This window comes from Notamacropus eugenii, chromosome 5, assembly GCF_028372415.1.
Source record: "Notamacropus eugenii isolate mMacEug1 chromosome 5, mMacEug1.pri_v2, whole genome shotgun sequence".
Lineage (NCBI taxonomy): Eukaryota > Metazoa > Chordata > Mammalia > Diprotodontia > Macropodidae > Notamacropus > Notamacropus eugenii.
Window position 1 is genome coordinate 163595092 of NC_092876.1, and position 27083 is coordinate 163622174.

General features: G+C 40.8%; 1 protein-coding gene across 8 annotated transcripts in view; it reads right to left on the reverse strand.

Annotated features, from left to right (window-relative positions):
- The window catches only part of AMOTL1 (angiomotin like 1), a 254288-nt gene that overhangs the window by 91856 nt on the left and 135349 nt on the right, over nucleotides 1–27083 (reverse strand). For 7 of the 8 annotated variants that reach the window (XM_072611308.1, XM_072611307.1, XM_072611309.1 and 4 more), the window contains 2 exons: nucleotides 18031–18180; nucleotides 14137–15058 (listed from right to left, as the gene is read on the reverse strand). In XM_072611308.1, the coding sequence (XP_072467409.1) occupies nucleotides 14137–15058; nucleotides 18031–18180 (1072 nt within the window). The remainder of the gene's footprint in view (nucleotides 1–14136; nucleotides 15059–18030; nucleotides 18181–27083) is intronic. The other variant, XM_072611311.1, reaches the window with a different exon arrangement.

Here is a 27083-nt window from a genome sequence, read left to right on the forward strand (position 1 = left end):
CTTTTAGGAAGTTTTCCTGATATCAAACCTAAAACTGCCTCTTTGAATCTTCCGCCCAGGGCTCTTAGTTCTTTCCCACAGGACCATGCAAAAATAAGTCTTCTATATGACAGGCCAACAAATAAGCCAACATAAGCATTAAGTTCACTCTGCCCCTAAGACTTTTTCCCCTCAGGCTAAATGTTCCCAGATCCTTCAATTGATCCCCATTGGCATGAAGTCAAGGACTTCAAAAATCCAGCAAGGTGGCACAGTGGACAACATGCTAGATCTGGAGTTTGAAAGACCCATCTTCCAGAGTTCAAATTCAGCATCAGACACTTACTAGCTGTGTGACCCTGAGAGCAAGTCACTTAACCCTATTTGTCTCAGTTTCCTCATATGTAAAATGAGGTGGAGAAGGAAATGGCAAACTGCTCCAGTATCTTTGCCAAGAAAACCCCAAATAGGGTCCCAAAGAATCAGACACAACTCAAATGATAAAATAACAAGTATTTCAATAGCATCTTGGTTGACTTCTTCCAGATGCTTTTTAGTTAATGAAAGCTTCTCTGAAAATGTGGCCCTCAGAAGTGAGCACAAGCCTCCAGATGTGTTCTGATGAGGGCCGTGTTCAGCAGCACTCTCACTTCCCTGGTTTTGGACACTCTGACTATTAGATCTTTTGGTTGCTATATTACACAACTGACATATTGAACTTACAGATTACTAAAACCCTCAGGATCCCTGGGGTGGGTATCCTCAAAAATTTTTAATAGTAAAAGGGATTCTAAGACCCAAAAGTGTGCTATCTGCTGGTTTAGGACCTAACAGCACAGTGCTGAAGAGGCAGTATGACACAGTAGGTAACGGGGCCAGCAGGACTTAGACTGAGAATACCTTGCAAGTAGAAAAAAGTCAGAGCACCTAAATTTGAATCCAGACTCTTTTACGTACTGGGTAACCTTGATTAAACACTCAACCTCTCTGGGCCTCAAGTTGTTCCTCTGTAAAATGAAGCTGTTAAATAACACACTTTCTGCAACTTCTTCCAACCTTAAATCTACAATATTACAATTTCCTCCTCTGATATAAACCACTCTGCCTCCCCTCAAGTAAAACAATGATTGCAGTTTTTGAACAGCCCAACTCTATTTCCTCTCCCTATCACTTTTATCATACAAATCCCATCACACCATGAGTTTCCTGAGGACAGGAACTATTTTTTGCATCTCTTTGCATCCCCAGCACATCAGATAGTGCCCAGAACGTATTAAGTGCTTAATAAATGTTTGTTGAACAATACACACATTAGAATGGGCCCCATTTTGGGAAGGCTAGTCTTCCAGAATTCTGTAACTCAAAATGATGGCTATGAGATGAGAGTATCATGCCTTTAACTATCAAATTTTAATGCCTGACTTTCATCCTGCTTTTCCCACGTAACAGGGCCAATATCAATGCACCACTGGCCATGTAAATTTTCACATTACTAACTCAGCACTTTGGTGAATTAAGATCAAATCACTGTCCTCCAGTGTAGGAGTGGATAATCTTCCTGTTTGGAACTGTTATTCATTTAAATGAAGTTGTGCAGGTTCCCTGAGAAAGTAACCTGGACCTGACCTTAGCCTGTTGAACTCATTTGTAAAAGTTGTTTCTTAGCCAGAGAGTTTCACTTGACTCAGGAGACAAATTTTCAGCTGAAAATTAAACTAACTCCTCAAGACTGATGTTAGTATTCAAAATAAGCATTAGACAGCCAACTAGTATCTATTGTGTGCCAGTCACTAGACTAAACTCTTAAAACACAAGGTGGGGGGAAACCCAGCCCCTGTTTTTAAGAAGCTCATTTACATGTGTATGTGTGTGTAATATAGGGAGAGAGCACTACAACTAGGGGTTGGTTAGGAAAGTCTTCCTATGAGATGTGGTGCTTGAGCTGAGCCCCAAAGGAGACTAGGAATTCCAAGAGGCTGAGATGAGGAGGAAGTGAATTCCAGACATGAGAGACAGTCCATGAAAAATGCCCCAAGATGGAAGACAGAACACCATATGTGGGGAGCAGAAAGAAGTAGGTTGCAGTTCATCCTTTGTCCTCAAAGAGGACCAATGACACTACACGGGTGATGTCTTGACTTGCACATGAATTGGATTTTAGTGAAGCAGGGCTGTGCAAAGTCTAAGCCTCACTCTCTCCTCCAGAGTCACTGGAGTCCAGTGGCAAGACAAAAGTCAAGATGACTGGCTCAGGATGCAGCAGATGACTCTGGCTCTTCCAAATCAAGGTGTTTCCAAGGCCTCAGTCTCTCTGAAGCAACTGATTGGAAAGCAAAGCAGGTGAAGGGAAGTGATGTTTAATCAACCTAGCAAAATAGGGGAGGCCCAGATCATGAAGGCATTCAAATGTTGAGCTGGGAAGTCTGTATTTTATTCTGGAAACAATAGAAAGAGGCTCTAAAAACCAGGGAGAGATGTAAATAAAAAAGAAAATTCTGTCGCAGGGAGTAAGACATTGAGTCTAGGAGCTAACAGTGACATGGACTTCTGGAATGTCCCCCCCATCCAACATTTCCACCTGCCTGAAATCCTACCAGCCCTTCAGGAAACCAAAATTCAACACTGTCTCTTCCTTGAAGACTTTCATCAATCAATCAAAAAAATTTCATAAGCAATTTAATCTACACAAACACACATTCCAACTCTCACAGCACTCTGTGCCTTTCTGGGGCCATGTTTTAGTCTGTAATATTGTTATTGGTACATATAGCTTATCTACCCTTGCTACTGTTGTTCAGTCATTTCCAATCCTTTATAACACCATTTGGGGTTTTCTTGGCAAATATACTGCAGTGGTTTGCCATATCCTTTTCCAGCTCATTTTACAGATGAGGAAACTGAGGCAAACGGGGTTAAATGATTTGCCCAGGGTCACACAGTAAGTGTCTGAGGCCAGATCTGAACTCACAAATAGAAGTCTTTCTGATTCCAGGCCCAAAACACCAACTACTTCACCACTAGCTGTCCCCATTATCTACCTTACTAGATTGTAAGCACTTTGTGGGCAGAAATGGTCTTATTTTTCTTTGTATTTTCCCCAGAGTCTAACAAAGAAGCACTTTAAATAGCAGGCACTTTAAAATGTTAGCATCAAATTAAACCATTCTCAACAGCATTAATTAAATCATTCTCATCTCACCTACTAGCCTTGTAAGCAAAACCCATACGTTATATACCTAGGGATATTTTTTTGGGAAGTGTGATTTCATCAGTGTTGGAAGCTCCTAGCAAGGGAATTCCTCTTCCTATGAAAATCAACATTATCTCTGCTACTTAGGGATTTAGCAAGCTAAAAGTATAATAGTACTGAAGACCACAGAGCCAGTGCGTCTGAGTTGGGATTCAATTCCATGTCTTTCTGACACGAAGACATCACAAGATAATTTTCCTGGTTTGGCTATATTGCTGCCATTTTCTTAAGATGGTGAGTCTCATAACTAGCTAGAACTTGCAGAATTTAGCTAACATCAAACCAGCTCTATCAATTAACCGGTTAGTGACAAGAGAGTTTCTGGCTCAGCGTCATTACCTCTATTGACTTAAGATGAGCATTTTTCACTAACTAGAAAGACTTCTGATGTTAATAGTTAGTCTGCAAATTCCAGCTGTATCCCTAGTGTTTATTACCCAATTTATTATTTTACCTGTTTTACACATCCCACCCACCCCACCTAGTTTTTGATGTGTAAATCGTTATCTTCCCCTTCTGCCTTCCGTAAAATTTCATCAAATTGGTCCTACCTATGTAAATAAAACCTATATAAAGTTGCTGAAATACCTGCTCATGGCCCACTGGTTTTCATATATTGTGGGTCTATGCTGAGAATATAATAAAACCTCTCTGCATGTTGACATACATGATTGGCAATAATGTCTATCAATGAATCCTTGGACAAAGGATCAGCTCTGACTTCACTATAGCCTCCATCCTCTAGAGATATACACCTAAGAATGTGTTTGCATGTTTCTATGTGTGTGTGTGTGTATGTGTGTGTGTGTGTGTGTGTGTGTGTGTGTATTGCTTATTAATTGTAAGGCCAGATTGAAGAGACATGAGTGGGTGCTTTCTGTATCACACTGAGAAGCTTGAAGATTCATTGAAGTTTTAAGGATTTTTGAAATGATAACCTTATGGAACTTCTCAGATTTCTGCAACCATATGGATTCATATGTGCCTATTCATTAGAGTCTTCTGGCTTACATACATTTCTTTCACTACATAGACTGTTGGAGGTCAGGAGTCATGACAATTTAATGTGCCTCCCTCAATATCATATATTTCTAGACTGTCGCTCTCTCTCTCTCTCTCTGTCTCTCTCTCTCTGTCTCTCTCTCTGTGTCTCTCTCTCTGTGTCTCTCTCTCTGTCTCTCTCTGTCTCTCTCTCTCTGTCTCTCTCTCTCTGTCTCTCTCTGTCTCTCTCTCTGTCTCTCTGTCTCTCTCTCTCTGTCTCTCTCTCTGTCTCTCTCTCTCTGTCTCTCTCTCTCTCTCTCTGTCTCTCTCTATCTCTCTCACTCACACACACACATATATTTACACGTCAGTTAAAATGCTATCAGTGAATTCCAACTAATTTTACTACTAGCCTATGCAAAACATAATCAGAAAGGTAAAAACATTTGTGGGGAAAAAATATTGAGTGTTTTCTAAGGCTATACACACACACACACACACGTATACATATATATTTAAATAATTAGCCCTGTATGTACTTCCTAATATCCAGTTGAAAGTAGATTATACTAATTGGCGATAATTATGATGCTAGTGAATGGCTGGGTTCTCTCCCGTGATAAGAAAGGTAAAAGAGGCACCCACTCTAAAGAAGAAAACTCAGGACACCTTTGCCAACAACTCTTGTTCTGGCCGCCTCAGCTGTGAATAACCCCAAATTCTTATTTTATGTTCTTTAAAGTACATCTATCCAAAACAAAAACAAATCAACCGAACCCTTTACAAACAAAAAGTTAAAATAAGGGTCATCATCCCCTCTTCCACTTAGGAACACGTAGCTCATCAAAGTCCCCTTCTGCTGACTCAGTAAGACTCAGCAAGATCCATTTGATAAGGGATTGGAGAAGGCAAGTTCAAGCAGGCTCAGAAGGCAGGAATAGAAGTGTTTAATGTACCCATTTCAGGAGAATGGTATTTATGGGCATGTGGAGCCCCTCTTCATGAGGTCTTCTTGACTACAGGGGATTTTCTTTGGCCATAATTCTCACGCAGTTTTTTCTTCTACCACCACCCACCACCACACTACCACCACTATGGACAAAAAATTGAGTGTTTTTCCTGCAAAATAAATGACTAATTCTAAACATTCACACTTACTTATTCAAAAATAAGTATTAAATACCAACTACGTGAAATGCAGTGAGTAAGCTATGGGGGAGGGTGATATAAAGATAAAGGAGACCCAGTCCTCACTTGGAAGAAGCTTCTGGTCTAATAAAAAGCTCAGACATCATCACTAACCTCATAAATACTGAAAGACCTGTGATTCTGACATTGTGAGCACACCCTCCCACGGGTGCAGCTCATATATCCCCCTCCAGGACCATGTGAGCAGACATTCTTTCACTACAGAATTTTTGTGGTTAAAAAAAACCCATCTCATCATCCTATCACCCATCTAGTAATGAGCATCTCTGAACTTGGCTGTGCTGGTCCTCTGGCATCGGACACGCAGTCCATTGCCTGTATAGCTTCATACGACCTGTCAGAACTTGCCCTACAATGGCATGGAGAGCTTGGGTCATCTCCAAGCTAAAATGAGGCGATGAAGTGTAAATGTTAGTGGTGAGTCATAATAAGAAATGACATGTATCAGTTGTAGCATTTTAGGGTTTACGAAGAGTTCTACATAATTATCTCACTTCATTCTCACAAATCCTTTAGGAATGCAGGTATTATTATCCTCACTTTGCAGATAAAGAAAATGAGTGTCAAAGAGGTGAAGGTGACCCGCCTACAGCCCCACAGCTAAGAGAAGTCAGCTGGGTCCCAGGACTCATGACTAAATCTAGTGTTCTCACTACACAGATGTGAGCTATTAATGACTAAGTATAGGAGGAAACAATCCCAGGACTGGGAAAGTAATGATAATAATTAATAATAATAGTTAATACTTGTATAGCCTGACACTATTAAGTACTTTAAGTACTAACAGCTAGCATTTACATAGTACTTAAGGGAAACTAGGTGGCACAGTGGACAAAGTTCAGCGCCTGAAGTCTGGAAGACTCATCTTCCCGAGTTCAAATCTGGCCTCAGACACTTACAAGCTGTGTGACTCTGGGCAAGTCACCTAACCCTGTTTGCCACAGTTTCCTCAACTCGACATGGCAAACCACTCCGGTATCTCTGCCAAGAAAACCCCAAATGGGGTCATGAAGAGTCAGACATGACTGAAATCACTCAACAACAAGAGCGAACGTTGGAGAAGGAAATGGCAAACCACTCCAGCATCTTTGCCAAGAAGACTCCAAATGAGGTCATGATGATTTAAACAACAAACATGTAACAAGTAACGTGGTGCTCACCATGCGTCAAAACTGTGCTAAGTGCTTTACAAATGATTCTCACAACAACCCCATTTTATAAATGAGGAAACTGAGGCAAAGAGCAGTTAAATGACTTGCCCAGCATCATACAGCTAGTACATATCTAACACTGATTTTTAACTCAGGTTTAACTCGGGTCTTCCTGGCACTCTATCTATCTACTGGGCCACTTAGATGCCCCCATCAGAATCTGGTTTATTTTGGACTACTTTTAAAAATCCACATTTAGACTAGATGGCAAGGACTCCCACTACAAGAATCAGTAGCTGAGGTCAGCAGACAGATTGAAACATATCGGAACCAACTGCCCAGGAATCTGTGCAGACAGCATGGATAAAATGCAAACACTTCTTCCAGAGCACAGAAAACTCATATGTCAAGACATGCTTCATTCAGTTCACTTTTTCAAAGATCCATAGTGTCATTTCTTCTGTCATCTAGCCCTCCGTGCTATTCATTATCCATGTCCACCACACACACACACACACACACACACACACACACACACACACGCCTCTAAGGAGCAGTAGAAGTGTACTTGACTGGCCATCTTGGCTTTGCCACTCCCTCAATTTGCATTCTTGAAAAAATCATTTAAATTCTCTGTGCCTCAGTTTCCTTATGTGGGAAATGAGGGGCTTGGACTAGATGGCCTCTCAGGTCTTTTGCAGTCCTAGATCTGTGATCCTAAAAAATTATCTTGAGGGTCCCTTCTAACTAATATGTTTTGGTTCCACAGTTCAGGCCGGCAGAGATTTAAGGCAAATGTAATATCCTGAGACTTTCTCCATGATCTACTGGGAGTCTTTCTTAGTCCCCGTAATTTCTAGTGCCTTCCCTCTATTAATTAACTCCAACTCTTCTGAATGCATTTTGTCTGTACATGGTTGTTTGTATACTATGTCTCCTATTATTAGAGTGGGATCTATTTCAGAGCAAACGCTGTTTCCATCTTTCTCTATTTCTCCAGCATTTAACATGGTGCCTAGAATATTGCTGGCAATTAAAAAATACTTATTGACTTTATTTAACTTTCCCTAGAGTTTCTGACCATCTTCCTGTGCTTAGTGTGTTGGTAGGCCTTTCCAACTCCACCAAAAGCTATGACTGTACTATGACCTGTCACAATCAAATGCTTGGCCCATGGTAGGTAAAGACAATCAACGCAGGCCTCATTAGTCATAACAACACCAGCCCTCTGGCATGTTCTTTTCTTTTTTTTAATTAGCAAGGATTTCTTTTCTCTCCCTCTTCTCTCCTCCTCAGTTGAACAATAACAAAAAGGGAAAAAGTTTAATAACGAGTATGGCATGATCCTTTCAAAAGACTTCAACCAAATATCTAAGGGAGTTATAACAACTATCTCCATTTTCCAATGGAGTGGGTGGGTGGGTAGACTTATTAACCATAACCTGTCAGTGGCCAGGAGCAAAATGCATAAGTCCTCACTCCTTTCACTAAATTAAAGATCACAAGGACGTTCTAGGGAAGAAGCAGTGAGAGTTCAATTATCTGACTCATTTAAAATGACAAAATGATGCTGGACAAAACCTTTTAAACATTAACTATATCCATGCAGGAAGCAGGGAGATGTGCTAGACAACCTCACTCCAATCTCTCCATTTCTGACCCTAGCAAAGTCTAACATCTATTCACTCAAACAGCCTATGGGGAGTTACTGAGCCATTACTATTAATGATAAACTATTCAGTAACCAAACCTCAAAGCCCAGAGGATACACTGGTGGAATTCAAAGGAGATATCCCTGACTCTACGATCAAAGACAGTTCCCTCATCCATCAAACACAGCTGGTTTTGGACCCATCCAACTGAGTTCCCGCTAAGTTAACTGAGTCTAAAACAAGGGTCCGTGTGGATGCCACTTTGTTTATACAGTCAGCAAGGGCTGCCTGGCTGGAGCCATTCTGGCTGGCCATAGGGAGGCTTACAAAGAAGTCTTTGAGCTCCGGAGCCCCTTACCTCAATGGCCTGTCTGTAATATCAAAGGAGTTTGGCTCTGTCTTGTCAATCTAGCTGCCAAGCCTGGCAATCAAGTCACAGACTAATACAAACTCCTTACACATTTAATTTAATTTTTTTAAGTCATAACTTCCCCACAAATCCCACTTTCCAACAAATTACTTGATAGACTTTGAAATACTTCTCCCCTCATTTTATTTTTCCTCCTTAGGTATTCCCTTTTCTATTCCCTTCCTCCCCTCCCCCAGTTTACTAGAAAAGTAATGAACTACAACAAGCAAAATTTTTGACTTTCTATCTTCTCTACAATGATCCCTCCTTTTGGCAGGGAGGACGGAGAGGGTTCAGATCTATTATTTCAATGGTATAGGAAATTCATAAGATATAAACACCTTACCTACTGATTCAGATGAGCAAGCTTTCAGTAATGTAGGCTTAAAAATTTTTCTGGGGTAGAAAATTTAAAGGGCTTGTCACACAGCCAGAAGGTGTCATGGCAGGTCTTAAGTTCAAGTCTTCTTTGATTCTGGGTATCTGTCATCTGTTCCAAGGCCAGACCTCTACTTACTACACAATAGTACCTCTCATCTCCTCCCCTTACTGAACTCAAAATAGCAGAGTTGAGTTAGAGGAAACATTTTTCAATCATCTTCAAAGTGAAAGATTTAATTCAACCACATTATAGTCACACTGTTAAGCACCTGAGGCTGAATTGAATTGAATAATTACGGAAAATGCAACGCATCATTGACCAACCATGACATTATGCTAAGCTGAACTGCACAGTTTCTTTTAATACAACTTAAGTAATTTAATGAAAACCTAAGGATTTGAGAGAGGAAGATCTTGACTTCAAAAAAAATGCCATCCAACTGGTTTGTCATTGAATTCATTTTTCCTTTTCATCTCAGGGAAGCCACACAACAGAAGGAAAGAAAGGCCTCTTTCTTGACACCTTTAGTATTGTCCAACAGAACTTGCTTGTCCCCATTTCCAGGGAGAATTAGGCCCCTTATTGGTGGCAGATAGGTTTACCTATGCTGCTTCCTAGTCAACATTATAAAACTCCATAGAAAAGCCTTCTGATAGCCCCTATGACAAAAGCAGAGCATGGTTTTGGAACTGGAAGGTGCCTTAGAGATAACATAATTTAGTCTGAATGCTTCATTTTTCAGATGAGACAACTGAGGGGAACTGACTTGGCCAAAGTCATACGGGTAAAGCTGAGATATGAACCCAGGTCCTCTGACTCTCCCTCCACTCAAATCCAGTATTCTTTCCATTGCACCACAGAGTAGAGTCACTGTTTCAAAGTATTCATACCCATAACTTCAGTGGCACCCACTTGAGTTTCCCCAACCATGATAAGCATAGCCAGCAGGCCTACACGAAGACTTCTTCTGTGGAAGAAGGGGAGAGAATTTCTTGTTTTATAAACCCAGTCTCACCATGACAGGGATAGAATCAGGTTTCTTTAGTTTGAAAGACAAACAGGTAAACAAAATACTAGGGACAGTTAGTTTGGTGGATACAGTACTAGGCCTGGAGTCAGGATTAGACCTGAATTCAGTTCTAGACTCAAACATTTACTAGTTGTGTGACCCTGGCCAAGTCACTTAACCTCCGTTTCCTCAGCTGTAAAATAAGGATAGCAATAGCACCTATTTCCCAAGATTTTTGTGAAAACTAAGTAACATTTATAAAACATCTGCCACATAGTAGTAGGCACTGTGTTAGCTATTATTATTGTATCTATTAATAAAATATGGTTGGTCAGTTGTTTTTCTATTATCTCCAACTCTCCATGATGCCAGCTGGAGGTTTCTTGTCAGAGATTTTGGAGTGGTTTGCCAGTTTCTTCTCCAGTTCATTTTACAGGTGATGAAACTGAAGTAAGTGGGATTAGGGGACTTACCCAGGGTCACACAGCAAGTAAGTATTTGAGGCTAGATGTGAACTCAGGAATATGTCTTCCTGACTTCAAGCCTGGCACTCTATCCATTGCATCACTCAGCTGCCCCCCTTAATAAATATTATTACATAATTATATGATATGATATTATAGCATATTATCTAATACATACCATATTATTATAAATATTGCCATAAGTGTCATAATAATATTACAATATGCATTAATAAATAAATTACATCGAGTGTGTGTTCGTCCTTCATTGCCAAAGAAGACCATGCCATCAGAGAAATAATGACATGACTTGCATTTGACTTTGTTTTGAGTGAGGTAGGGCTGCGCAGGTCACCAGCTGCACTTCTCCTCTGGAGCCATCTGAATTCAGTGACCAAATATTCATCAGGATAACTGGAGATGACTCAGGATGAGGCAAATGGGGTTAAGTGACTTGCCCAAGGTCACACAGCTAGTGAGTGTCAAGTGTCTGAGGTGATATTTGAACTCAGGTCATCCTGGCGCGTGCTGCACCACCTAGCTGCCCCAGATTACATTGGGTATTACATAGGGATCACTTTTTATGTCCTTGAATGTTCCATTGGGGGTAATAATTTACCCCTTTAAGATAATAGTTTAACAGAAAACTTGGTCAGTCAAAGGATTTAGAGATGGGGGAAGATTTCTACATTATTCAACCTAACTTTATTATTTTACAGATGAGGAAAGTGAGTACCAGCTATGTAATATTACTTTTCCAAGGCCATAAAGGCAGCATAGGCAGGATTTGAATCCAGACGCTGAGACTCCAAACCCAGTACTCTTGCTGCTTCTCAAAAATATAACGCTTTGTGAAACATAGAGGTCTAGACTCAGCGAAGACAGAGAATATTTATACAGTGTTATCCCTCACAATTACTCTGTGCTGTAGCTATTCTCAATTCTTAAAGATTATTTTATAGATAAGGAATACGAGGACTGGACAAGTTGTAGGAGCTGGTCTCTTAATCACAGTCTTCTGACTCCGAGAACAGTATGCTGAACCACAAGGACTAGAAAAGGATAAAATGTTAATGCTAGGGGCTGATAGGTGGCATGGTGGATAGAGGACTGTGCCTGGAGTCAGAAAGACCTGAGTTCAAATCCAGTCTCAGGCACTTACTTGCTGTGTGACCCTGGGCAAGTCACTTAACCTCCTCTATCTGCCTCAGTTTCTTCAACTGTAAAATTCGGATGATAATAGCATCTGCTTCCAAGGTTGTTGTGAAGATTGAATGACACAATGGTTATAAAATTCTTAGTATAGTAAGCAATATATATATATATTTTTAAATATATATACACATATACACATGTGTACATATATGTATAATATGTTAGTTAATATTTATTATTAAAGTCATTTCTTTAGTACCTCAATTTTATTCTCTGAAAACTGTTTAAAAGGAAAAACAATAATAGCCAACATAAAACTTTATAACAGTCCTGTAATCTAAATATTATAGGTATTATCCCATGCATTATATAGATGGAAAACCTGAAACTCAGAGTGATGACGTGACTCATACAGAGTAAGATAGCTAGCAAGTGTTAAGGGACAGGATTAGATTCAAGATCCGAGGTCAAATCCAACACTCTAGCCAATACACCATGCTGCTGCGCAATCCATCACCTATTTTATCAAGGTTTAAGTCATGTTTCTATTTGCACATAGAACTTTCTCAATGTTGTTTAACAAAGTAGGCTGAAACAACACTTTTGCCTTTTTCCTCATACAACAGAAAACACACACACACATACACACACGGGCATACATGTGTGGTCATATCCTCCTCCCCAAATACCCTCTATCTAAACATAACTGTATTTCAGTCCAAAAAATTTCCCAACTGATTTTTTAGACCTCTTTGAAAAGCCCATTAATGTATGACTCAGGTAACATTTGACCTTATGATTAGTTAGTCTGAGACGATTTGGTTTATGACAATATTATTTTCATAAAGCCTATCTCCTGTTGTGTCCTTCAGTAATGAGGAGTATGATCTATATCTCCTCAGATCTCAGGAGGCTTCCTAAGAGAAGATCTAGGAATCTCTTATGAGATTGGGACATCAAAGAAATTTAGGAAGTTGTCCAAAAACCCTTAAAGATTAGGTTAGGAAGCCTAGAAAGGGCCTATAAGGAAACAGGATAAGAGTGGAGACAAGGGGTCAAGGAGCCTTGACTTTGCCATTAGCTATATAACCTTGGACCAATCACTTTAACTTTCTTAGACTTTCCTAAATGGATAAAATACCAGAGATATACTAAATTATTTGAATGCTCTTTTACAGCCAACCAATCAACAAATATGGATTAAATATCTACTATGCATCAGGAACCACTCTAAGTCCTGAGAATACAAAGACAAAAATGAAACAGAGCCTGCCCTCAAGAAGCTTATGTTCTAGTGGGGGAGAAAACACGTCCATAAATAAGTATGTCAAAAATATGTGCAAGGTAAGTGGAGGAAACGGGGATGATAATAGCAACTGGAGAGAACTAGAGTTTAAAGTTTGCAGTAGAAGGAACATTCTCCTGGGAGTCAAAAGCCCTGCAGACCAAGACAGACCTGTCCCTAGGAGCAAAGATTAAAAGCAGGAAGGATCTATGTTGTCCAACACTATCATTTTAGAGATGAGGAAACTGAGACAAGCAGAGGTTGAGTGGCTTGCCCAAGATCCCACGGCTTATAAGTGTCTAAGGCAGGACACAGATCCATGTAGCCTATCCTATACCATGAGCCTTCTCCTAACTATTTAGCTGAGTAATTATGGGGAAGGCATTTAGTTTCTCTGAGCACCCATGGCCTCGGTAAAATGAGGGAATGGAACTGAATGATGTATAAGGTCCCTTTTATTGCCAATGTTCTTGTATCCTATGATCCATCCTTGTATCCTAGCTCCATCCTTTCCTTTAAAATTAACAGAATAGTGGAACTACACTGATTCTGGAGTCAGAGGATATGGGTTCAAATCTTAACTCTGAAGCTTATTTTCAATCCTATAGAGTAAATCCTTTAAAAGTCTTACTACAAGTAAGTCCTTCAACCTTCCTGGGACTCAGTTTGCAAAATGAGGAAGTTGGATTAGATGATCCTTGAGGTCCCCTTCCAGGTCTTTTTTAATGACCCTATGAGCCCATGATACCATAACTTACCTCAGTAATGCATTCCAGCAGGTCTGATCTATTTCAACTGTCAAGGAAAGGTCCTTCCCTTGTCAGACAATCACTCAGAGTTCTCAGAGGAAGCACGATACTGCTACTCCCTCTTTAAACTCTTAATATGTAAAAAACAGAGGTTACTACCATGCCCACTGAGCAAATTATACACTATCCTATGAGATAGCTAGCTACTGCGTGCTACAATGGAAAGCATGCTGGATTTAGAATTTAGAGGACCTAGATTAGAATTCTGTCTCTGTTACTTAATACCCTTGTATTAAGTCACCTATACTTTTCAGGTTTCAGGTTCTTCATCTGTTAAAAAATAAAGATACAAAATAGGCAAGTTGATCTCAGTGGCTTCTAAGATCCTGTGAACTAAAAACATTTACTAAAAATAATGGAAATGGAAATTGACAATAGTAACCCAAATACCCCATAATCACCTTGTTACCCCATATTCTGGGGGTGGCTGATACCTCACGACAGCAACTTCTGTTCTTGCTGGCTGAGGAGGTGGATAGGGTTTGACCATCTCATGGATCATCCCAGGGTGCTGGTCATTGTAAAAGAGCCCATGTTCCTGGGTCTTGCTGACTGGAGACATCATTGGCTTAGCCTTGAAGGGATATTCAGGTGGAGGGCCTCGTGGGTCCATCACTTTGCCTGAAGGCTGGGCTGGGGGAGGTCCCCCACCGGCCTTAAACCCTTTACCATTCCCTGAGCTAGGGAGGTGTTGCTTAGCCCCATTCCTCTCCAGTGACAGCTGCATGATCCTCTCGCTGAGAGAGCGGACATGGCCCTGCTTGAGTTCCTTGAGGGCATCGTCCTTATGAGCTTGGCCACTATTGGCCCGATTCACTGTGGGCCTTCCTTCAGTCCGGGACTTCTGACTAGTTGTACTGGGCACATAGTAACCATGGGCAACAGCCCCCTGCGGCTGTTGCTGCTGCTGCCCCCTGAAGAACTGAGACTGGGCTTTGGCTTCCTCATAAGTGGGTAGCTCTTCATTGTTCTGCTGAGGCTGAGCGGACCGGACCTGTTTCTCCATCACCGTATTGTCCACCTGATGTTCTTGCCCCTGAGGTTCCTGCCGTGCTGACTGATGGACCATTTGTGGGTCTTCTTGAGTGAGGTTTTCCGTGGAAGAAAGGGTGCTTGTCGTACTGTTGGACGGTCCCGCACTCCCGGTGGCCTGGTGCTGAATGGCCAGCAGATTCATGTTCTCAGTCGGGGTGCCATACCTGAGTTGTTCCTGGATCAACCTCTGTAATACTGTGCCAGCTGCCCCATCCTCTGAACCTCTCATTTCCACCTCTGAGATCCTCAGGAAAGTTGGGGAGTAGAAGTTACAAAAAGGGTCCTCAACTGGAAAAAAATGAGAAAAAATGTCAGGCTTTTATACAAAAAGATGGGTGTCAGTGTGTATTTGTTTTGCCTAGGGGGTAACATTTTAGCTAGACCATCAATGACCCTCAGTTATCTGTACCACCACTGCAAACCTTTGGACTAAGCCCTCACAAAAGATTTTTGAGTAATGAAAAAACTGCTACAAATTTATGTGCATTACTACATAGCAGAATTGTAAGGCATGTCCACACTTATACAAAATTAAAATTATTGCCTTAATAAGCTATATTCCTAGGTTTCAGTGGGTAATCTTCAAGTCTGTCTCCATTTTTAGTGGAAAACAGACGAGGGTGCCAGCCAGAAACACCCAATAAGAGTATAATCAAGTCAAGTCTAATCAAGTCAACAAGCATTTATTAAGTACTTATTGTGTGCCAGGTGCTATGCTAAGGATTAGGGATACAAATAAAGGAGGGCAAAAGATCCCTAAACATGCAAATAATTATGTCCAAACAAGACATATACAGATAAATTAGATATAGTCTCAGAGGGAAGATGATAGCATGAAGGGGGAATCAGAAAAGATTTCCTTCAGAAGATAGGATTTTAGCTAAGATTTGCAAGAAATTAGAAAATTTAGGGAGTGGTGACAAGAAAGGAAATAGGCATTGAGGAGAGCCCCTAAAAATGCTCAATCAGAAAGAAAGAGTAAGGAAGCCATGTCATTGGAGAGCAAGGTTCTTAACCTGAGATTTTGGAACTTTTTAAAATATATGTTTTTGACACCTGTATTTGATTAGAACCGCCTTCTGCTGAAATCATGCATCATTTTGTTTTGTGCATCATTTTAGAGATGAGGAAACTGAGGCAAACAGAGGTTGATAAGAAATGGGTAAGAATCCCTGGCATAGAGAAATGGAGGATATACAGTAAGAAGAAAGACAGAAGGAACACTGGGAGGGAAAAAGTCCAGGGTCACTCAGGATAGGAAAACTCAATAATCCAGATACTTTATTCCCTAGCAATGCTAGACTAATGATGAAATATAATACGCTTAATGAAGATTACTTCTGCATTTGAACTTTGTGTTATTCACTCTGCATGGAGGAAAGCAAGGACTACAGACTGTCAGACACTGAAGCAGGGTAACTGTCTAGCTCTGATTCTCTGGAGTGGTATGTGTAGAAACCTAAGGTCTTGCTTAGAGCTATGCAGGTATAAATTTTCTATGCACAGAAAATCTGAACCAAAAAGCCCATCCTGTGACTACTGGAAGTGATATTATTGTTAGGCATTTGAGGCATCACACACACTCTCAACAGGGGGACAGTGATAAGAAAAAACCAGCAATTTTGTCATTTGTTCACTAATTGCTTCTAAACAATCCTTATTCACACTTCAAGTCACAGAAAGCCTAAAACACATTCTGGAAGGGAAAATCAAATATTTACCGAGTAACTAGTGGGTCCAAGGTCTCCCACTAGGAACCTTAGGGGAATAGAAAGGTGATTCTTATCCTCAAGAAGTTTAAAATACAAGTAAAACTGGAGAGAAAAATCCCTTAATGAGCATTTATTAAGCACCAGACATTTACCTGGTGCTGGGGATACAAAGAAATTCCAGAAGTCCCTGCCATCATGAAGCTTATATTCTATAAGACAGAGATTCTTATTCTGGAGTTCATAAGCTTATTTTCAACTTTATAGTGCTATTTCAAAATAATTGGATCCCACTGTAATACTCTATGTCTTCTTTTATGTATTTATGAGAATGGATCCATAGGTTTCACCAGACCATCAAAGGAATCCAAGATGCACAAAGAAGTTAAGAATCCTGGGCTAGGGAATAGAATGGAAACATACAAGTATATACCAAAAAAAAGGTAAATAAATACAGGATAATTTAGCAAGGGGAAGACATTGGCAACTGGGAAAGGGGCAGGAATCAGACATCTTAAACAGCAGTGGAGAAATTAAACAAGAGAAAGTAACAATAAAACAGATATCACAAGATGACTTTTGGGAATGCTTCATCAGGAGGCAACTTCCATTAGGAAAAAAATCATGCCAAAGGAGATGATTTGCAGTAAAGGAATCACTGGCACAGATCTAGATAGGGGAATTAGAACTCATCTGGTCCAAATCCCTAATTTCATAGACAAGGAAACTGAGGTGTAAGGGAGGAGAAGTGACTTGCCCAAGGTCACATGAAGAGCATGGTACAGTTGGGATTCAAACCCAGGTCTTCTGACTGCATCTAAACCTCTTTCTAAGCAATGGTATGTGGTTTTTCCCTAAACAGCTCTACAGAAAAAGAAATCAATGAAATTCTCTGAGCTCTGATAAAATAAAGATTCCAGAATATTTAAGGCATATAGTAGGTGCTTAATACATGCATATTGATTAACTGATTTAGCCCAAGGCAAAAGACCTACTTCCCTGAGTTGACTTTAAAGCGCTCAAAAGAATTATATGTGATTACAGGAATAGCAGGCACACTGAGTCAGACAATGTTTAGAACCAAGGAGACTGCTTTCTTACCAAACTAAAGTTCTGAACTTGAAATACTTAGGGAATTTCTGTTAAAAAATCAATCAATAAGCCTGCTGGCAATTGGAAGAAGACAAAAAGAGGGATGGAAGAATGGAGGAAAAGGGAGGAAAAGGAGAGGGGAAAAAAGGGGATAAAGAGACAAGAGAAGACTTAAGGAACTAGAAAGACGAAATCAAGTTCCTAACTTGCCTAAAATGAAAACAGGAAATTACAGTAAAATCAACCTGCCTACCATAGCCCATGAGCCAAAATGAGGCACTTTTTAGGGAAAAGGAAAACAAGGATCCAATATGTTAGTTCCTAAATGTATAAATGGGGGAAAGGGAAAAGAGAGCCAGGGAGGACACCTGAAGAAATCACCTCATGTACAAAATCAAAAATGGGAAAGGGAACAAGGCTTAGCTTTTCTGACAGCAGCACCAAGGAAAAGCGGCTTACCAGCTTTTTCTCTGGTGCTACTGCCTGCCTCTACTGTCAATGGAGAAGCTTCATGCCTTCCAGAGAAGAACTGAAGGTCCGGGAAAAGATAACTCGTGTCTTCGAGTAGCTGGGCTGGGCTACTTGGACTGCAACACACAGGCAGGGGACCTGGAAACAAGAAATAGGGGATGTTAATGCCAATAAATCCCACCATCCTTCCTGCCATGACTCACAATAGCAGTCTTTGAATCATGCCTCCAAAACAATTTGAGTTGTAGTAGAAGCTTGTTTAACTCTGTTATATTTTGATTCATAAAATTCCAGACTTACTATGCAAAATCATCACAAGGTCAGCCACCCACTAAAATGGCCCATGGGGGCCCAAATTACAATACCCAAACCACAGGAAGCTGAGGCAAAGGCTTTCCTACCAGGCAGCTGAAAGATTAAAACAAGAATCAAATCCTCTACTGAATGACCCAAGCAAGTCCCAGAGCACGAAATGGGACAGTGAAAGGAAAGGGAAGTGGGGGCGAGGGAGAGGGGGAAGTTGGGGAGAAGGAATTGGAGCAGGAGAAAGGGGGGTAGTATTTTTTAAGGGAAATAGTAGCTGCCTCTCAGAACAAGGAAAGGAAACAGAAAAGAGACATAGTTTCAGCAGACCATGCGCTAGCATGAGAACATCCCAGCACAGGATGGAGTCAGGCACTCAGCCTTGATTTCAAACTGTGCACACAAGTCTTTGGAGTTTCATGTTGCTATGTGTAGCCAGGATCGTGGCCCTCTGCCAAACTCTGGCCTTTCAGCTCTGGTTTATCTGCTTCACACACAAACTGGGGTGCATTTCCTGTTCCAATTAAATGTGACATTTTCCTCAAGCCTAGAGTCACTAGACATGAAACGCCACTACAAAAACACTGATAAAGCACATGCAGAGTTCACAGGAGCATTCTGCAGCACAGGGTGGGCTCCATTCTCAGGCCTGGGATCCTTTCTATAGGGGAGCCTACAGTCCAACATTCACTTTCTACCCATTCCCCTCCCTCGAAAAATAATATGATCTACTCTGGGGAAATAGAATCTCACTGCATATCTCACAAAAAAAAAATTCTTTCCAAAAAGAAAATTCCAGTGGTAAGAAAATTATTTTTCTCCTTAGCGCTAGAATAATATTTAATGATAGCTAGTAAAATGTATGCTTCTTGAAGACAGACACTGTTTTGCTTCTGTTTATATGGCACATAGCATAGTGCCTGGCATATATTGGCCACATGATAAATATGCTTTGATAAATTGAAATCCACTCTGTAAACAACCTGATGATTCATTTTTTACCTCTCTTAATAAAAGTAATTGACATTTATAAAATGCTTTCAATTTATCCCACTTTTTCTAGCACATGAAATGATTTGATCCACATAATCACATGAAATAGTTACTATGTGTATTAATCCATAGGTGAAGAAACCAAGGTCCCAAGAAATTAAATAACTTTTGCCCAGTTTCACAGAACTAGTAATGTTCCCTGCTTCATCAAAGATAGAGAACTGTATTTGTTACCCAGAATCTGGGTTCTAGTCCTGGCCCTACTACTAATTAGTGTGAACTTGGGAACCTTGGTTTGCTTAGTTTGTTCATATAGGACATGATCGATATGACATTACTTCTAAGATCCTTTCTGCTTCTTTTGTTGTTACTCAGTCCTTTCAGTTGTATCTGATTCTTCGTGACCCCATTCCTTGGCAATGAAACTGGAGTGGTTTGCCATTTTCTTCTCTAGCTCATTTTACAGATGAGGAAACTGAGGCACAGGATTAAGTGACTTGCCCAGGGTCACACAGAGAGTAAGTGTCTGAGGTTAGATTTGAACTCAGAAAGAGGAGTCTTCCTGATTTCCTTCACGGTATTCTATCCACTGCACCATCTAGCTGTCCCAACAAACCCCATGCTTCATGACAATCTTCAACAGAAAGGAGTAAACTCCATTCAGAGGTTTAAGGAAAGTCCAAATGATTATAACAACTCAGAGTGATCTTCTACATACAATGAGAGTTTTCCAGCATCCTGGTTGGGAGCAGGGCTAACTGCACAAATAGTCAAACTTGTCATCTACAAAGTTCAAAGTAAGGAGTACCGTATGATCTCTACTCACCTGTCACTTATACATGAAATGTCACCATGATACATTTGTTCCTTTGGGTGATTAGCATTAGCCATCAGAAATTATGAAAAGGCCCCTGGGAGCCACTGGAATACTCTCTAAGCCATTAACATGTTCATCAGTTTATCAGATCCTATCTCATTAAATACAACCTGAGTACAGATACTCTTCCCATGGGTAGAAAACAAAGAATCAAATCCAGGGTATCGGGTAGTGTCTAGGATGTGTAACAAATAAAATCTGAAAAAAAAATTCTTTCAGAAGGACACATAGAGCAATGAGTGGTCTGGGATCTGCTATACAAAGTCAAATTTTAGCTGAGACTCAAAAGAAGCCAGGGGGCAGAGATGAGGAGAGAAAGAATTCCAGGCTAGTGAAAATGTCCAGAGTTGAGACAGAGAGGATCACGTGCAAGGAACAGTGAGGCTCTGGTGTTACTATATCACAGTGGGAATGAGTAAGAAAAGTGGAAGAGGGAGAGGGGAAAGGTGCCAAGTTATGAAGGATTTTGAAAGCCAAAGGACGTAATATTTGATACTAAAAGTGACAGGGAGCCACTGGAGTTTATTGAGTGAGTGTGTGTGTGTGTGTGTGTGTGTGTGTGTTGGGTGACACCTGCGCTTTAGGAAGATCACTCTAACAGCTCAGCGGAAGACGCAATGGACTGGGGGAAGACAAGGCTGGTACACACAACAGCAGCTATTGCAATAATCAAAGGAGGCAGTGATAAGAACCTGCGCAAGGGCGAGGGCAGTGTCAGAGGAGAGAAAGGGTCATCTACGAGAGATGTTATGAGGGTAAAATAATCATATCCTGGCAGCCAATTGTGTATAGGAGATAAGAAAGAGTGGGGAACCAAAGGTGATGTGTAAGTTGTGAGCCTGGGGGACCAGGAAGACAAGATGGTGGAATTTTCAACAATCATAAGAAAGTGAGGAAGAGGAGAGGACCTGGGGGGAAAGAGGTGTCCAGTTCTGGACATGTTAAGCTAAAGGCGTCTGTGAGAATCTGAATCTTGTCCACATTGTTTCACCTAACTTCCATTAAAGGACTGCACAACATGCCAGAAGCCTTCTTCTAGCTCTTTTAATATATCACAGATATCAATGAGAGCATGCCAGTTATCTGTCTGCTAGCTCTGTCTCTTGTTAAATGACCAGCCCACCTCTTTTTCAGGTCCTATAGAGGATTAGTGTCAAACTCAAAAAAAATGGGTGCCACTATAAGGTATGGGATGGAAAATCAATATTCATATTCTCTATATCCTATTGTAGTTTCATTTATTTTGTTAAGTATTTCCCAATGACATATTTATCTCATCAGGGCCATGCCTAGGAGTGTTAGGGTTGAGGGAAGCATGCCTGATACCTCTGCTGTGTCCTTGATGATTTCTATTCTAAGTCACTTCTAAGGAAAAAACAATCACCTGTATCAGTCTATGTGTCTTCTCAATGCATTTCTCCCTTGCCCTTTGGACTACTTTCAACATTTGTGTTCATGGGGGGTAGGGGGGAACTAACTAATTTACATGTTCACTGAAGACGCAATTCCCCATCTGGCTCCACTGCGGTTCATTGCTCCAAATCAAATCAGAGTCAGATGTGAATTTGAACCTAGGAATAAACAGAATGAGCAGCAATGACGTCACCAAATCACTGAGGTAGGGGAGGGAATCAAAGGATCACAGATTTAAAGAGAGAAGGAACTTTAGAAGTCATAAGGTTCAGCTCTCTCATTTTAAAAATGAGGAAAGTGTGGTTCCAAGGGGGAAAGCAGCCTATCCTAGATATCTAGAGCTTATCAAGGTGCCTGGCACATAGTAGGCCCTTAATAAATGCGTGTTGATTTGAATGGTGAAGGAAGGGACGTCAAAGATCATCTAGTTCAACCCTTCATTTTACACAGAGGAGGAGACTTAGGTCCAGGGGGGTTAAGTGATTTGCCAGAGGGAATACAGCAGCCTCTCCAACCTACCAAATGAACAAGCTGAGTGACCCTGTCAGAAGGCTGGCAGTAATAGCCTAAAGTCCCTTTTCTAACCAGCTTTGAATATCACCTAGCCTCCAATTCCCCAAGATTCTTCCTTCTGCTCATTAACACAAATCAACACCCTAGTCCAGACTCCTCTTTCCCTTCTCCCAATTCCTGGTCCTGCTAGACTCAGATAAGAACCTGTTAAAACCCACCAGACTGGACTGGTTTGGAGGGAGAGCATACCTCATTCCCCACAGAGACCCAGCAATACACCCAGTTCCTCCTGGGGGCCTAGAAGACTTGTTCCTATCATTCTTCCTTGACTGTTCTACATTTTGTGGGTATCTTCCCTAAATTCACACTGGCTTGTTCTATTGTCTTGTTGTGAGTTCTGTATTTCCTTATATTGGACTTTGATATTTCCTGAACCTTCTTGAGTCAATCTTAATACATTTATCCAAGGTCAAATGGGCAGGATGTGAACCCAGATGCTCCAACTCCAAAATCAGTGTTTTTTCCACTGTAGAAAATGGCAAACACCATTAAAACCCCAGTCCTCTGACTCCAAATTCACTCCCATCATGCCATCCCCAAAGATGGCATAAAGAAATCACTTCCACTCACAGCCACTTGTTCTTAAAACAACCTACTTGCAGATGTGTTTCACTGAACTCTACTGTGAACCACGGATGAGGTTGTGAAACACTTAACATTGGCCTAGGTCAAGTCCTAACCTCTAGGAATCTGAACCCTGACCCTAACCCTGCCCTGCCTACCCCATGAATGTCTCTTCTCAGAGATCTTATACTTCTCTAGTCTTGCACATGAAAACTCCCTGAAGGAAGTGAACTTGCATTTTACTTCTTCTGTATCCTCCATAATGGCTAGCATGGCCAGCATTCAACAAACAGAATAACCAGATTTCAGAGTTAGAAGAGACCTTTGAAGATATCTAGTTCAGGCCCTCCCCATTTATGACCTCCTTGATTATATGATAATAATATATGTTAATATAGTGGTTAAAAACCTCGACACCAGGCTTATACCACAATATTGTTCTACAAGCAGTAAGTACTATTAGCCCCATTTTACATTGGAAGAAACTAAGACCTGGACAGATAAAATGATCCCATCATCATTCAGCTGATAACTGTTGGAGGCCAGGACCTGAACTCAGGTCTCTAGACTTGGGAGCATTGTTTTCCATTTCACCCTTGTCCACAGTGAACAAATGAATGAATGAAAACATTTATTAAATGCTTACTATGTGCAAAACACTAAGCTAACTTGCTAGAGATACAAACAAAAAAACAAGATAGTCCTTGCTTTCAAGAAATTCACATTCTCATCACAAGACATGACATGTATAGAGAGTTTTTTTTTAGCTGCAAGTCACATGGAAAGGCACAGAAATCTCTAGGGTGGAAGAGCAAAGCCGATGATATCTTCTTTAATGTCATTTTCACTGATAAAACTATCATCTATTCAGTAAGGATTAGGAAAGTCATAAAGAGTTTCCAAGGAGTGTGCATGTTACTGGGGGCAACACAACATGCACACAGTTAAGTAAAGACAAAATCTTACATAGAAAGTAAAAACAAAGAAATTGGGGGGAGGTGGCGTTCAGAAGGCTGATACCTGGGGGAACCAGCAGAGTACTCTTGTAAGAGGCGTACTTCAGCTGGGCTGGGGAGAGAGCCAAGGATTACAAACGACAAAGGTAAGAAGAGGGAGCACTCCAGGTACGACAAGCCAGCCTGCGCACAGATGCAAGAAACAGAATTTCACATACAGGGCACTTTGCCTGGAACACAGAGTGCATGAAGGGGAATAAGGTGAAATCAGTCTAGAAAGGGAAGCTGGAGCCAGATTGGCAAGGGTTTAAAATGCCATCTAGAAGCACCAAAGCTACCATTCAACAATTAAGTGAAAGCTTTGGGGTTCAGAAGAGTAAGAGCTCAGACATAGACCAACCCTAGATTCTTTATCTATTTATACAGAGTTTGTTGATTCAGCAAGTCCCATGCACAAAGTCTCTAAGTCTTGATGAAAATATCCTCTACAGCATATTTGAATTTATAGACATTAATAAATTACATTTACACAGAGCTTTGTGTATTATCTCATTTGGTCGTCAGGAAAACTCCAGGAACTATATTATGAAGGAACTAAACTGAGGCTGGAACACAAGGTCTTCTGACTACAAATCTAGAACTGTTTCCACAATATCATGACTCCATGTCTACTTTAGCTAAACCCTGTGATCTGATCTGAAGGCAAAGGCTAGGAGTCTGTAAGGACTCACATATCTTTTAGTCTACAAGGAGAACGTACCAAAAGCAAAGAGAAAACATGTTGAGAACAGGCTCAAAGGAGACGTCTTGAGACCATAGATTGAGCTGGAAGAAACCTTAGGGATCATTTTCATCCAAGGGATTCATTTTACAGATGAGGAAACTGATGTCCAGTGACATTAATGGACTTTCACAAGGTCAAATGGGGAAAAAAATTAGCAAAATCAGAATTTGAAGCCAATCCCTCTGACTCCAGGGCTTTTTCCTAGAATAGCTCCTTCCCCCATCCCCCCCAATTTCCTTTTTCTTCTTTCATTGGTACAAATTCTTAGCAGTTTGTGAATTGCAGGAAGACTAGATATCTGCTTATTTTGCAATTTACAAAGGATAGGGGGTGGAGCTACTAGAAATATATAGGGTAAAGGCTGCAAGTTTCTGCCAACCTACCAATTCTATTTCATTTTTTAAAAAAAAGTTCCTCCTCTCCTGGTAAAACCTGCCTATCTTTTGTCAAAATGAAGAATACTTGGCTTTTCTCTCTAGGATCATGATTTTTTTTTTTTGGCTTACTTCTGAAACAGTAAAAACTTCCTTCCGGTGACAGTTCAATGCTTATTTTCTTTGTTACAGGCCCAGAAGCCTTTAGGCAATGTTACCCTAACTGGGCTCTTTTTCCTTACTCATTAGTAGTATAGCAACAATGGGCCTCATCTTTCTCCCAACAAGGAAACTCTCACCCAGGGAGACAATTAACTTTTCTGCACTCTAGACAACCTCAGAGGGGGCCAGAAAAAATAAAAGACTCTCAAATAGCCTGATGACCTTTTCTGACCTTCTCTCCCACTGCTGACTGGTTTGACTCCAAGATCTTGAAAAAGCAAACAAGCCTGAATATTTCCTATGATCAAAGACTGATGCAAAGCTGGAAGTGACCCCTCAGATGCCATCTGGTCTACCCCTCTAATTTTACAGTTAAGGAAAACGACATACACACACACACACTAAAAAATAAAAAACAATTGACTTGCTCAAGTTCACACAGGCAGTACTCATCAGAAGACAGGATTTGAACTCAGTTCCTCCCAGGTAAGAACACTTTCCACTGTATCACAATGCTATTTCAGATTCAGCTCTGAGTGGGTCTCCTTTATGCTCAATTCTGGAAGACAGAATCTACCAGAAAAGTCTCCTTCCATATTTGTGTGGGGTACTAAGATTTTGCTGTTTCAGTCATTCAGTCCTATCTGACTCTTTGTGACCTCATGGACAAGTCCGTGGGGATTTTCTTGGCAAAGATACTGGAGGGATTTGCCATTTCCTTTTCCAGTGCTTACCCATTTTACAGATGAGGGACTGAGGCAAATAGAGGTTAAATGACTTGCCCAGAGTCACACAGCTACTAAGTGTCTGAGGCTCACATCAGAACTCAGATCTTCCTGATTCCAGGCCCAATGCTCTATCCACTGCACCACCTGGCTGCCCCAATACCACTGCTAGACTTTATTAATAAACACTGCTTTCATCCTGTTTCTCTCAATCCTTAAAACTTTACAATGACTCCCTATAGCCTACCATATTAAGTACCAACTCCTCCATCTGGATTCCAGAGTCTTCCATAATCTGGACCTTCCCTACCTCCTTCACATAACAAAACTCCCCACACACCCTACGTACAAGTGAGACTATCTCAAGGACTCACTGTCCCTGGCAATATGTGACACACAATCATACCATATGCTTATTTTCCCTAAACAGAACACCTACTACCATCCTGTTTTAGCCAAAAATTCACAAGCAAAGAGAGTCCCAGAAATGGAGACCCACATTCCAGCTCTACCCTCATTAACTGTGTAATGATAGGAAGGCCAGAACTCAGAGCCTCAGTTTCTTTATCTGTAAAATGAGGATATAATATTTAAGCTGTTTAATTCTCACAGTTGCAAATAAAGGGCTTCATATATAGAAAGTACTTCTGTCTTACCTCTACCTCTTAGAATTTAGAGTTTTCTTCCCGGCCCTACTCGAAGGCCAACGTCGCTACTTGACCCCTCCTTTTCTGAGGCCTTCAGCTACTCATTCCTTCTTTATATACTTATTTTGTATATTCCTATATCCATACACATCTCTCCTGACTAGATGATCAACTCCTTGAGGATAAACCCTATTTCATGCATCTTTGTATTCCCGACTTCTAGCACAGTGTTTTTGCAGAAAGGCTCAATAACTGCTTCTTGAGAGATTAATCAATATCCATTCATCAAATCCTAGGTGCTTATTTTATATAATAACTATGCTAGTCATTAAGAAAGATACAGGAAGGAGTAACATTAGCTACCATTTATATGACAACTACTATGTGCCAGGCACTGTGTTAAGCCCTTTACAAAAATTATCTCATGTGATCTTCCAAACAAACCTTATCCCCATTTCACAGAGGAGGAAACTGAGACAAAAAGAAGTTAAGTGATTTGTCAAGGGACACAAAGCAAGTGTAGGAAGATGCATATGAACTCTGGTCTTTCAGATACTAGGTCCAGGAATCTATCCACTGTACTACCTAGCTGCCCCTAGGCCCTTAAGGAGTTTACTCCATTCCATTCAACAAGAAAACAAAAAGAAAAATCACCCCCAGCCTTGGGGGT